General features: G+C 53.0%; 1 protein-coding gene across 2 annotated transcripts in view; it reads left to right on the top strand.

Annotated features, from left to right (window-relative positions):
• The first annotated feature begins 1539 nt into the window (after positions 1-1539).
• Positions 1540-14366, top strand: part of SCARA3 (scavenger receptor class A member 3) — a 31523-nt gene continuing 18696 nt past the window's right edge. The window contains exon 1 of one of the 2 annotated variants that reach the window (XM_084886397.1): positions 1540-2064. In XM_084886397.1, the coding sequence (XP_084742523.1) occupies positions 2058-2064 (7 nt within the window). In that variant the 5' untranslated portion in view covers positions 1540-2057. Of the gene's footprint in view, positions 2065-13191; positions 13282-14366 lie in introns of those variants that run through there. The other variant, XM_084886396.1, reaches the window with a different exon arrangement.

Below are 14366 nucleotides of genomic sequence, written 5' to 3'. Positions count from 1 at the left end.
TGACTTTACTAGTGTTTGAGCCAAACTGAGGATAATTTTGGAGAAGTAGGAGTAAGGCCTCAAATGCTCTGAAGAATGACAGTTTCCTATTCCTCTTATACATTTGGAATTAAGCTAGGAAGTAAGGAAGATCAAATTAAGGGGGAGAGGGGAAGCAAGACAGGGATTGGATTAGAAGACAGTTAACAAGATTAGGTGCTCTCTCAGGGGTGCATATTCTTCTGAGGGGTCTGAAAGATGAGGCATTTCAGAGGTGTGTTAAGCTATATAGATACAGAGAGACAATGGATAGGGCTTGCGTAAGGCAAAGATCCAGCTTTTCCTAGGAAAGCTATAGGTCTCCTCAGCGTGGTAGCCTGGTTCCTGGCTCCCTCTATCAAGGTTGCCTTGAGGTTCTGTTGAGATAACGGAGAGGACGCACTTTGGGAACCGAAACTTGTCGTTGGGAAGTGGGGGAGATTGGGGATAACTGAGCATCCCCCTTTCTGATCGGGTGGGAGAAAGTTTCTCTGCCCTTCTGGCCTCACCTACTTTACTCCAAGGGCCATATGAGGAGTGGCGTGGAGGTGTGGGGATGGGGGAAAAGGGCTGTGGTCCTTCCTCTCACTGCAGGATCCTGAATCCTGCCAATCCTGCCTGACAGCGTTCACACACCTCAGCACCGGTTCCTGTTTAACTGTTGGCTTCCCTCACCAGATGCACCTTCCTGGAGACAGTGTTGGCGTGACGTGTTCCTCACACTCCTTGAGTTCGGGGCAGAATTCGGGACATGTAGGTGTTCAGTGAGTTAAATGGTTTTTGTTTCAACAATGAAAAATAACATGTGTGAAGATCTCAGAGGAGCACCTGTGACAAGAGTCACAGTTTCTTGCTGGAGGTCAGTGTCCCTCAGAGGTCATTCTTCACACCCGAGACACCTTCACCGACAAAATCACAGCATTGGGGCCCTGCGGGGCATGGCTCACAGGTTGAGCATCAACCTATGAACCAGGAGGATTTGGGTCAGAGCACATGCCCAGGCTGTGGCTGGATCCCCAATGTGGGACATGCAGGAGGCAGCTGATCAATGATTCTATCTCATCGTTGATCTCTCTCTCTCTCTCTCTCTCTCTCTCTCTCTCTCTCTCTCTCTCTCTCTCTCTCTCTCTGTCTGTCTCTTTCTCTCTCCCTCCCTGACATCAATAAATATATTTTTTTAAAAATCGCAGAATTTGGGAGTGCCAGGGGCCCGTTCTTTCAGGTGGAAAAACCAAGGTTTGGAGAGTGAAGTGGCTGCCCAAACTCACCCACCTAGAAGGGTGGCGGAGCTAGAATGACCAACCATTCTGGTCAGCTTGGGACTGAAGGGTTTCTAGGGACACAGGACTTTGAGCGCTAACTAGGGACAGTCCCCGGCAAGCCAGGGAGGAGAGGGCTGGGGCTGCATCCTAGGGATCCTTCTTGCTCAGCTTCCAGTCTCTCCACCCTTTACGGGGAAGAAAAACCGTCCAGGGTGAAACTCCAGCCGCCACCGCCACCACCACCGTCCACCCCGCCCGCGCCACCAGGCGGCCCCCACCGGCCAAGGATCCTGGAAGCGCCTCCCCTGCGCGCTCCCCGAGGTGCCCGGAGCCGGGGGCGCGGGCGCAGGGAACGCGGCGGCACAAAGGGGCCCGGCCGCGGCAGTTTTGAAAATACCGAGGAAGTTGATCTGGGCCCGGGCCCAAGGAGTGACGACGAGGGAGGAGGGAGCGAGGGAGGGCGGGCGCGCGGGGACCGGGCGCCGCAGAGCTCGCCGGCCTCCAGCGGGGCGCGCGGGCGGCGGGATGGGCGGCGGGCGCGGCGCCCCCGGGCTGCGACCCCGCGCTCCCTCCCCCCGGCGCGCCGCCTCCGCGGTCCCGCGCTCCAGCAGGACGGCGGCTCCCGGCCCGGCGCCCGCAGGCGGCGCGTAGGGCGCGATCGGTGCCCCTGGAGGAGCCGCCGGCTTCATCCCGGTCCCCCCGGCTCCATCCCGGTCCCCCCCGCAGCGAGGGCCGCCCGTAGCAAGGGCCTCCCGAGGCCCCACGGCACCAGGGACCATGAAAGGTAAGTGGTGCGTGCGCCAGGGTCCCCTGGCGAGAGCCTGCGGACCCACCGCGCCCAGGCGTGGCTGGGGGGGCGGGGGGGGGGCGGGGAGGGGGACTCCCCAATGCTGGAGTTCGGGTAACTTCTCCCTGCCTCTCCGACCAACCCTCTTGCGGAAGGCACTGGGAGGACAGCCATCCAGAGGAAGGGGAGAAGAACATGGAGAAAGTTCAGGCAGCCCTGTCCCGTTCATGGCTCTAGCCCTAAAAAAAACGGTTTTAAATTCCAAAGAGGTTCCTGATCTCTTTAAGGGGCAGCGCATGAAGATGTCCCCAGTCTCCAGCCTCTAGCAGTGCAAACCCCCCCCCCCCCCCCCCCCCCCCCCCCCGCCAGGAGGTCCATCCATCTCGGGGGCTCCTGCAGCCCCACTAGCCTCTGCCCTGCGCCAGGCCAGGGCTCTCCTCCCGGAGTTCCAACCCCTTCTTCAGAGAGCCCTGTGGGAGCCCCCGGGCCCTGCCCTTCCCAACCCGAACCCTGGCTGCCCTGCCCTGCCCTCTGACCGCCTGGGAACGAAGCAGCTAGAGAAGATAAGCGGTCTGGGCCTGAGCTGTGCCCAGGGCTGAGGGTCATCACAGGGTGGCCTTTCCCGCCAGTTTTCGGAATGGAAACAAGAAGCATCTTTGGTTCCAGGTGCCTGGCTTTCCTGGGACCTGGGAAAGCGCTTGGTCTTCAGGCTCAGGGAGAAGCGGGCTACTAAGGGACAGGGAACCGTCAGCGTTGCTTCGTGCTGTCTCCCGTTTTTCATTCATCCTCCCATCGCACCCAGGGCAGATGCCTGTGCTCCTAGCAGTGAGAACTCTCTGCCTGTTCGGCTCACTGAGTGTTGAACCTGAAAAGGACCTTTGAGATCACCTGCAGGGCTTGACACTACACCCTCAGGCCGTGCTGAAGAAGCGGCGGTTGGTCTCTTTAACATGTAGAGGTCTGAGGCTTCTCTGCTTGAATACAGTCTCCGTAGTTGAGGAAACTGAGGTCCAAACAGGTGGGACCAGCTTCACGGGTGCACAACCTGTGCATCCCCACCAGGCCCTGGGTTTGGAAGGCCTTGCCCTGGGTTAATGCGCTGCTGTCACTGTCTTGAAATTCTAAATATATATATAAATTTTTTTTTTTAACAAGGGACCCCCATACTTTCTTTTTGCCCTGAGCCCAGCAAATAATGCCGCTGGTCCTATGGACAGGAGTGAGGACTTGCTTACGATTCACAGCGGGGCAGGGGGAGTAGAGCCGGGGCTGCTGACTTCCAGGCCCGAGAGCTTCCTTCCTTCCCTGTGGCCTCTGGTCCCTCTGTCCTTCCCAATGGCCTCACCATGTCTTGGGCAGTTGGCAACGAGGCAAGTTATAATCAACCCCAGGGAGTTTGAGTGGCAGCAAGGAGGAACCTCACCCAGGAGCAATACACTCTTCTGTCAGCCACAGGGGGCAGGTCACTACCCAGAAGCCTCCGGGAGGGTCTTACACCACATCTCCCCCCAGGCCCGGAGCCCACGCTGTTCTCAGCCTTAATGAGGATGCTGAGATGCTGCACATTCTCAGCGTGGTTTGGCTCCGCCAGCCATCCAGACAAACCGTAAGAGAAAATACAGTGCAGGGAAGACAGGCAGGGCCGACATCCCTTCAGTGGAGGAGACACCCGGCTCCCACAGAAGAGGGAGTCAGAAACACATGCCCCAGCTTTCGGAAACTCAGCAAGGCACTTCTCTGCGTGGAGGAGAAAGGAGCTGGCATGCCAACATTTAGAGGAGGTTCCTGAGGAGGATCACATGAAATCAGTCATGTTATCAGCTACCGGGGTCCTGCTGGCCTGGAGGCTGGGAGTCCCAGAAAGAAGTCCAATGCCTGCCCCTCTCACCTCCTATTTCCGCTCTCAACCAAGAGCCTCCCCACGAGGGCCCCGACTCCTGCCCACGGAGGCCTTCGGGCAGCTCTCCCGTGTGTTTCCTCCAGTCTCCAGGAAACCTGCCTGTGACCTCCCATCGCAGACCGGGGCCGGGCTGCAGAGCTCTGGGGGAAGCTGAGGGGTGATGCCTCGCGCACCCGCCCTGCAGGGGCTTCCCTCGTCCTCCCCGGGAGCCAGGCATTGCCGCCACCTCCGCCCGCCCGAGGTGGAAAAGGCAGGGCAGACAGCAAATATTTGGCCTTTGGGATCTGCGGAGTGTGAAAAATCAGGAATTTTTTCACCCACATGGAAAAAGCAAAGTGCCCGGCAGAGCAGAGCGGCCGCTTCCAGAGCAGCCCTTCCCCGGGGCCGTGTTTCCCAGGCTCCACCAGGGCCACTCGGACCGAGAAGGACAGCTGTTGACAAAGATTCACCGCCCCCACTCAGAGCCAAACACAGTGATGTGATGTTTTTTTGGGAGGAGAGGGGAGTTGGCGGAGACGGTTCTTAAACAAGAAAACACGTTCTCTGAGGAACCCTGCCACCAGTGGCCGGGGGCCAGGGCCGCCTCTGCCAGCCAAGCTGTTTCCACCCCGAGGCCCCTCCTGCCTGCCTGCCCGCCCGCCCGCCCGCCAGCCAGGCCCCCCAGGCAGTTGCAAGCTGGCACCTGGCCCCAGGTGTGGCCCCTCTCACGCCTGAAGGCCACACAGCTGCCTCCAGCCCCTTGGGATGAGCCCACCTCAGAGCTTCCCTCTGAGCCAGGAAGAGCCACCTGTGGGGTTGTTTTCACAGCTCTGATGAGAGCGTGCTGTGACTGGAGCCCTCCCAGCTATAGGAGCCGCACCCCCGCCCCCAGACGCAGCCTGGCCCTGCATTCAGTGTTTCTCTCTGGGTCTGGTCTCCTGGGTGTCCCTGATGCCCGTGACTCAGCCCAGGAGCAGCTCGGGGCCTGAGTACCAACCACTTGGGCAGCAGAGATGGCTGGATAGAGAGCGGGCTGGAAGCAGGCCTGCTGCATGCGCCACTCGTTGCCCTCGGGAGACTTGTCCTCAGCTGCCATGGACCGGGCAGAGACACGCCCACTGTTCCCCAAGCTGGGGAGGAACAGCCCCTCCCCACGAATCAGGGAGCAGAACCCACTCCCTGTGGGCAAAGGTCAGGCAGGGGGAGGAAGGGGCGGTGGAACACAGCAGTGTGACCCCAGGAAAATCCACTCGCAGCTCGGTGAGGGGAAGGATTTATCCTCTCATGAGTGGGCAGACTGCATCCTCTTTGGAAGCCTGGCCTCCATCGCCAGGCCTTGGGGCGCTAGAAGGAGCCTGAGACTAGAAGAGAAGGAGCTGATGTGGCACAAGTGTAAAGACCCACTCAATGGCCCAAATCAGGAGGGGGGGAGGAGCTTAGATGTTGGAGATCAGCTTCAAAGTCTCAGACACACACACACACACACACATTTGGTCACCTTGTCATCCAACTGGGGTAATTTTAATCACTGAAGACTCACACCCATGGCTAATTTTGGAGAGAGAGGAAAAGGAATTATTTCTCTCAGTAGATGTTGGTGGATAGCTTGGCAGTTTTCATGCACAGGCAGCTGTGCTGGGTGTTAGCACTGGCAAGTACAGGAACATGAGAGACTGTGCCAGTCGTATCTACACTGCCATGCGAATTATGCTTAATTTAGCAAGTGTGTGAGTGGAGTGTGTGTGTGTGTGTGTGTGTGTGTATGTGTGTGGCACTGCTGAAGCCCGTGGTTAGGCCTAGCTCTGTCATAGACTCGCTTTATAACTACGATGAAGTCATTGATACTCCCTGCCCTCCAGTCTCCTCATTTGCAAGTAGACTGGCTGATCTTTGAGGTTCTTTCTAGCTAATGTTCTACTCTATTGTTTTTCCTTCTGTGAGGGCACACACACACACACACACACACACACACAATTTAGAACTATAAAGCCCACAGTGTAGTATAAGCATGTGAGTTTCATGAGCATGGGGTCTCTGCCAGCCTCTTTCCTGCCTCAGTCCTGCACAGAGCCTGGCACATAGGAAGTGTCCACCTCATTCGTTCAGAGGGTACATCTGAGTCTTCCACCGGGCTGGAGTCCATGGTATCCCCAGACTCTAATGTAGATATGCAGTGAAGGTTCATGCTTCTATGTAACACACATTTATTGACCAACTGCTAAATGCCAGGGTTTGTATATTCATGTATTTCTATTGTCCAAGAAAGATACAAAGAAGAGCTCAGTCATTGCTTTTTCTCTCAAGGAGCTTACCTTTTGCTAGGACACTTAATATTTGTGCCCAAATCATTAAAATAAAAAAGACTAAATGTGGTAAGTGTCCTAAGAGAGGCAGTTTGGGACTGTGTCTCCTCCTTTGCTGGATGTGTCTGGTTCATCCATGAACTCCTTAGTTCTTACTGGGCAGCCATTCATTCTTTGAACAGTCTTGCCCAATTTCATAGCTTTGCCATGGGAATAGGCTGATGGTACCAGATTTACCTCTTTGAGCTCCAGTCATCTTTCCAACAGTGTCTGAACATCTCCAGATGCACACCTGCAGACACCTCTTTCAAGACTCAGATGAGATCCCTGTATAGCCACCTGAATCCAAGCTAACATACTGGTTATTCTGGGATGTTGTCCCACATTTTTCAGTCAACAAAAATGTACTGAGTACCTGCTTTTGGGAAGGAAGCATGCAAGTTTAAAGGCAAACCAGGATGGTCCCTACCCTCAAGCAGAGACTAGACATTCACTCTTAAGAAAATCAGTTAATTGCTCAGCTGTGTGGTTCAGTGGTTGAACATCAACCTATGAACCAGAAGGTCACAGTTTGATTTCTGGTCAGGGGCACATGCTTGGTTTTGAGCTCAATTCCCAGTAGGGGACGTGCAGGAAGCAGCCCATCCATGATTTTCATCATTGATGTTTCTATCTCTCCCTCTCTGAAATCAATAAAAATATATTTTTTAAAATTTAGCAATAGAACATAGGTGTCTTTCCTGGGCAATAAATATAAGGCTGCTTTATATTTTTCAATGGTTGCATACTATTCCATAGCACAACTTTACAATAATTTATTTAACCAATCCTTTATCAATGGGCTTTACTTTTTTCCTCAGGTGTATCGTGGCCTCTAGTGATAATTTTGATACATCCATCTAAGCCTGTTTGAATATGTATTCCCTGAGGGGAGGAAATTCTTAGAAGGGGGATTGTTGAGTCAAAGCGCGTGCTCATTCCAAGTGTGGGGATGAGTGCCACGCTGGGCTCCACGTTACAGGAGGGCCCGTTCCCACACACCTTTGCCTGCACTGGGTTTGAAGCGAAACAGCTGGAGGGAGTTAGGGGAAGGGGGAGAGTTTAAACCTAATAGTTTTGGTCTTTTGAGGAAGGGAGGAGGTGAGCTCATCTTTGGAGAATGGGGTGGGCTGAGAAGAGGAGGAATGTCGAGGGAGGATCCAGATGGCAGCACTTGGCTGAGGCCAAACCCACACCACGCTCTGACATGCTTTCCCCAGGCTGGGTTTTCCCAGCACAGAGCACACGGGCTAAGGAGAGCCGGATACAGGGGCAGGGCAGGAAGCCTAAGGCTCCGGGGAGCTGAAGCTAATCCTGGGGGCTTGGCTGCTGGCCTGGCTGAGGTGCAGCCTGTAAGGGCTTAGTGAAGCTCGGGTCAGGCAAAGCGGCGGGAGAGGCAGGAGAAAGACGCTGAGATGGAGCGGCTTTACACTTCAGAGGGTGGTCAGGCTGAGCTGCTGCCACTGAACCTACAGACTTACAGACTCCAGGTCAGGGGACCTCGGGTCCAGAGGCATTCAACATAGCATTGCCTCCATTAAAGATGATGGTGGGAGACAGGATGACGACATAATCCAGCCCAGGCGAGGCACTATCCAGAACAGTGTTTCCTGTGTTCAGGAGGTGTACCTCTGAGTACCATTTCCATGGGGTTTCATAGATCACTGTTTTAAAGAATGGCAGGAAGCTCTATGGTCAAGTAAGTCTGAGAAACATCGAATTAGACGCAGATTGAAATGGGCTTATTTTTTTTGAAGGACTACGTTAGTGTACTGCTGTGAGTTTCTGAGATGGTGAAAGAGTATGCAGCATTTTCCAGATGTACTTGATCCAAGAACCCTTTTCAGGAAGAGTATTTTGGAACTAGTGTTCTGCAGGATGTGACTTAGAAAACGGGTTTGTTCAAAGTTGGAAATTGGTCCTGAACGTGACAGGCCTTGGGAAAGGGAGACGAATGATGGCAGCAATTCCAGGAGGACGGAATGATCCTGAGAAAAATGGCGGTTCCCACCATTTCCCAAGTATTTACTGTGTGGCAGGCACTTTGCGTCTTATCGCCTCATCAGCTTTTCCCACAGCTCCGTCAAGTAGGGGGCATTCCCACTGTGTTCGCACATGGAACTCAGAGAAGGGAAGGGAAGCCCCCATATGAGAGAGAGCATAGACCTCAAGTGGTGACCATAGACATCAAGACTCCTCCCACCCTCCCATCCCACAGATTAGAGGGTTTGGGGGGCGGTGGCGGGGGGTGGGAGGGGGGGGAGGATTTGCTCTCTGCACAGAGACCAGTGTGTCTGTGATGGGGGAGGGTTGGGATCTGTTGCACTGAGTGAGTAGCCTGGGGTCTCTTAATTAGAGGCCACACTACCCCTCGAATGAGCACTTAGTCATGGGGTGGCCACTCGGAATTATCACAGGGGCCGGGGATTGCCACTGGCAGTTGCGGGGCTGGGCATCAACTGCCTGCGTGGTGTGGGAATATCCTGTCTTGTGAGGAATTGTGCCACCCAAATGCCACGAGTGCTGCAGTTAGGAACACGGGGGGCAGGGAAGGGGAGGAAAGTCAGTTGGGAGGGAGGGGGAATGTGCCCACAAGCTCTGTGGTTACCAGGAACACAGCAAGTGGAAGGCAGCACTCAGCGGGAGGCTGTGGGCTGGCCCGGGTGCAGACAGAGATGGGGGGAGAGGGGCGAGGAAATGCCTATCCCAGGTCATCGGATGTGGAGCTTAGGGGGCGAAGGAGCAGAAAGGAGACCAGTGTTCCAGGGAAGCAGATCCCGACAACTTGTTGAGCAGGAGAATTTGAAAAGGAAGGACCAGACGCGTGAGAGGCCCAGCGGGCAGACCGATTCCCGCCCCAGTATAGATGCACGCACAGAGGAAGCCTCTGGGGAGGGTAATAGCAGGAGGGTTCTAATGAAAACAATTCCGCAACCTTAATTATAGCGTTCTGCAGCCTGAGACCATAGCTATTCTGCAGTTTTAAATATAGCATTGGCTCCTGAGAAGGCTCTCCCATCTTTAGTTTCACGGACCCAATTGGCTGTTTTTGAAAACCCACTCTGTGAACTCAGTGGAAGATAATCATCCAAACATGTTCCTTGAAGTTCCCAGAGAAAGACCTTTTTTATTCAGTTCCTCGAATCTCTGCCCGCTTTGCTGACTCTGCAGGAAGATGGCAGAAAGGCTGAGGAGTGAATGAAGGCCACGGTTTTGGTCAACCGAGAGAGAGCTGGCGTCGCCGACCGCAGTTGAGTTAGCAGTCGGTTGGCGTGTCCCAGCCCTTTTCCCGAAGGAGAGGTGAACCCAGCTCAACCCCCGCCGAGTCAGCAGTCACGCCGCGCGGTGTGCCAACCCATGCACCGGCCCTCCGGCCTTCCACGTGGCTCGGGGAGCGGCGGCCTGAGGAGTGAGGAGTTCCTCTCGCGGCCGTCCCGGTGTTTGAGTTGGATGGCATGACCTTCGTGTGAGAGGAACAGAGGCTCTTTCACATCCCCGGCGGCTGCCGCTGCTTTATGAGTCTGAGCGTACAACGCTGGCTCCGGAGGCGGTTTTATTGATTGATTTTTTTTTTAAAGACACTGCCTGTGATTGGGGTAGGGATTGCTAGACAAAGAATGGGGCCTGGCTGTGTCGGTGGCAGGTACTTCGTGGGCCTGGCTTCTTTAGTGCAGAGACCAGGATGCTCCCCGTGACACCTCTTGAGGCCAGTGAAGCAGGGAGGTGGAAGCTGGCTGGTAGGATCTTAGGTATTTGCTACTCAGAGCAGCAAGCTGTCCCAAGCTTGTCCTCACTTTGTCCCAAGAAAGGGGCTGTCCCAAAGTCCAGGCTTCCCTGGTGTCCTTGTCCAAGCTCCTTTCTCCTGTCACAAGAGTCTTAATCTAGGATTAGCAAAATGAAAAAAGGAAGAATGAGAGTCAGAGACAGAGACAGAGACAGAGACAGAGACAGAGAAGGCAACAGACGCTATTGGAAACGTAGCCTCTTTTCGACACCCATGGCCTGCAATGCGGCGACTTCTCCACACACCTGGCCACCCCTAATGTGTGAAGCCCAGGTGCCCCTCACTGTCCAGCGGGTCAGAAGTCCTCTGTTACCCGTGGATAATTTATGTGGGGCACCGGGAAGGACCAGGGCCTTATTTTGGAGGGCCATAAAAACACCAGGGGTATCCTAAGATAATTAACTACGACACTAATGAAACCCTCCCCCCGCCAAAAAACAACAACAACACACAGCAAACAAACCCTACAACACAGAGGAGGCCTTTGAGCTGTAGGAGAGGAGTATTATGTCCCTTGCTCTAGTTCTGAGAAAGGGAGGAGAAGCAGATCCTAAAGTTTGCTTCGCCTCCCCCACCCATCCCCCACTTATTCCTTTTCAGTGTAAACATTAGGCACCTGGGTGCTCATTTTTTAAAATTAAAAAAAAAAAAAAGCAAAACATGTTTTTCTTGATTTTAGAGAGAGAGGAAGGAAGAGAAAGAGAGAGAGAGAGAAAGACATCTGTTGCCTCCTGCACGCCGCCTACTAGGGATCAAAATCACAACTTGGGCATGTGCCTTGACCGGGAATCGAACTGGCAACCTCTTAGCGCATGGGATGACGCTCAACCACCTGAGTCACACTGGCCAGGGCTTAATTTTAAACCTCTATTGCTCTAAACCTTTGCATCTCAATGCATCGGCACACACCAACACTCCCTAGCCATGGAGAACTCTAAGAACAAGTCATCTTTAAAACACATTATAAGTCATTTATCTTTATATTTGAATAAGAATTAGCCCTTAGTGGAAACACCAGAAATTGATAATTAACTAAGGATGCAGGCCTTCTCAAAGGGCCAGTAAGCCCATCTGTTTGGAACACCCGCTCTGTGGCCAGCCCCGTGCGGAGGGAAGACTTCCTGACCTCAAGGAGATGACGAACTGCGGGAGGCCAACATGTAAACAGATGCCAGGCCTGGTGGGAAGGGCTTTGCCCGGCTCTGGCCTGTCTGAGCTGGGCATGTGCAATTCTGCAAGCACTCTGTATGTGTGTCTGCATCTTGCTTCAGACATTTACGAACCACTCGCTGGCGGGCAGGTCCCTGACCTCTCTGAGACTTTGTAACATGACGGGTGGGTTCTGTGACTTACAGGTTCCCACGCCCCTCGACATAAGGAAGATCCAAACCTGTAGACTGTACAGTGTTCATGAGTTTATTGGAGCCAAACTGATGACAGTTGCTGGGAAGCAAAATCCCAACAGATTGAGAAAATGCTCCCGCTTTACAGCTTATTTTATGCATCAGAGTCCAAGGAAGAGACATAAGGGAGTTACATGAAATTCACTGGTGGTAGTTTAGGGAGGAATCTCTGAGATTGGGTAAAAAGAGACACCTACTTCTTTTACATTGGTGGGTACGAATAGTTCATTTACAGCGATAGGAATGTATGTGGGGAACAAGATAGCCATGAGGGGTCCTGTGGTCTCTGCCCTGGGGCTGGCTGTGTCCTGAGGGGTCCAGAAAAAAAGGGGTTTGCTTTGACATTCCAAGTGTATGTTATCTTAGATGCAAAAAGACAATAGGTGGATTCACTAAGGTAGAGATTGACCTTTGAGAAGGAAGCTACAGACCGAGGATGTGACCACCTGCCATACTCACTTTTAGTTGGGTATTTTTATGTTCAGATCATCCTACGCAATTACTTTTTTTTTTTTTTTTTAATTCCTCACTCGAGGGTATTTTTCCATTGATCTTTACAGAGAGGGAAATGTCAATGTGAGAGAAACACGTCAATTGGTTGCCTCCCGTACATGCCCCGACCAGGGCCCGGGCCAGGGAGGAGCCCGCAACCGAGGTACGTGCCCTTGACTGGAATCAAACCCCTGGACCCTTCAGTCCGCAGGCTGACGCTCTATCCACTGAGCCAAACCGGCTAGGGCCAGTTACTTCTGGTCTCTGAGTTTTTAAGGCTTCTCCTGAGCTTGCCAGCTTAGCATGTGGCCCCTTTTTTATCCACACTCCCTACCTCTGAAAACACTCCAGAAAACCGTGACAGCCAAACACTAAGTCAGATCACCCCAAAGGGCATGGGCAGGGGCAGGCATGGGAGATGGAAAGGGGAGGAACATTCTTTTCCTGTCTCTGTCAAGCCTGCTCGGCCCAGTGCAAGCGGGGAGAACAGATTCCTGCCTAATCAAGCATCCTCTAATCAATCATAGGCTCTGTCCTCAAGGCACGCTTTTCCTCAGTCCTTTCTGTCTGTTTCTCCCTCCACCCTCTGACCGGAATAATCTGGGGGTAATGTGCATGTAATGAGCCCAGGCTTGCAAAGAGCTTGGCTTATAAAAGCCTCACAAATTGCTTTGGATCTGTTCTCACGAAAGCAAACAAGGCGAAACTGGAGAGTTGCTATAGCATTCCGGACATAGGTAAGTTAGGGGTCCCCAAGGCCGGAGGCTCAGCCCTGGCGAACAGGAAGTCCAAAGGGTTAGAAAGAGGAGAGAGCTCCTTGGGGGCTGGGAGGGGGTGAGTTAAGGAGCTGAGACATGAGCAGAGGAAACAGGGCCAAATCCTTGTGAACCCTTCATGTGGGGAGAGCTGGGACCCACCCTGGCAGCTGTCACTTCCCTTCCCGTGGGCTGCTCTGCGAAGTACCGGACGGGGCCCTTTTTACTCCCCCTTGCTAATGATTGCCAGTTTGGGGGGGCTCTCGAAGGGAGAGCAAAGTTATAACAAAGCTGTGTGCTTTTCAAGGGGGTGCTTGCTGAAGGCTCGGTGTCAGCCTTGCTTGATTTAAGTCTTCCCAGATTCCTTGCAAAGGCTATAAACAGTGAAGTGATGACATTAGTCCCGGAGCCAGAACAGGGAGGAGGCCTAGTCACGAGGGAGGGCAGAGGAGCACCACCAAGGGTGGGGAGGAATGAGCAATGAGGCAGGACGGCCTAGAAGGCATTTCTGCTCCAAGGAGTGGAAGGAATACCTCCCGGAGGGGGCCGGAGATGGCCGGTAAGTCTGACCGCCGAAGCGCTGTTCTAGCTGAGACCATCGGGGGATGATGAGAGAGCCGGAGGATTTGGTCAGACAGAGCACAGAAAGCACCCAGGGTTCCTAGGGGGCCCCACCTGAGGCCCCAGGTTATGGGAAAGGCAAGGTAATCCTGGTACCCTCCTGGGCAGGTATCCTCTGAACGGTTGGCAGATGACGATGGGTAGCAGCCTAAGACACAAAGCAGGGCTGAGAAGGTTGCTCTCAGAATACATATACAGGGGTGGGCAAAAGTAGGGTTACAGTTCCAATACTAACAGATAATACAATAATTAATAACTAATAATAACACAAGGCACTGGTGAATACCTTTACATAGTTTCAGGTGCACAGTTCTATAATGCATTGTCTGTATTTTGTATTGTGTATTCAGCATTCCAAGTAAAGTCTCCTTTTATCACCATTCACTCCCCTTTTACCCCCTCCTACTCTCCCCACCCAACTCCTCTTTCATTCTGGTAATCACCATGCTGTTGTCTGTGTCCATGAGTTGTTGTTGTTCTTTTGCTTAATTCCTTCACCTTTTTCACCCAAACCTCTCCCCTCGGACATCTGTCAGTCTGCTGCTCTCTGTGTCTCTGAGTCTGTTTCTATTTTGTTTGTTAGTTTATTGTGTTCATTAAGTGAAATCATGTGGTGAAATCTTGATGTGACTGGCTTATGTCACTTAGCCTAGTGCTTTCCAGGTCTATCTGTACTGTGGCAAAAGGTAAGCTTGCCTTCTTTTTTTATGGCTGAGTAGTATTCCATTATGTAAATGCACCACCGCTTTTTATCCACTCACGAACTGATGGGTACTTGGGCTGCTTACAAATCTTGGCTATTGTAAATAATGCTGCAATGAAGATAGGGGTGCATATATTATTTCAGATTAGTGTCACTCCAATAAATTCAATAAAAATCTATAATAATAATAAAAGCTTAGTATGCTAATTAGACCAGACATCCTTCCAGACAAAGCCAGGGCTGCGAGGGAAGCCTGGGTCCTGGGTGCCAGAGGGAGGCGGGTGCCAGCAGCTGGGGGAAGGAAGGCCTGCTCTTGCACG

Source organism: Pipistrellus hanaki (assembly GCF_964339955.1).
Source record: "Pipistrellus hanaki genome assembly, chromosome: 5".
NCBI lineage: Eukaryota > Metazoa > Chordata > Mammalia > Chiroptera > Vespertilionidae > Pipistrellus > Pipistrellus hanaki.
This window is presented reverse-complemented; position numbering and strand designations above follow the sequence as displayed.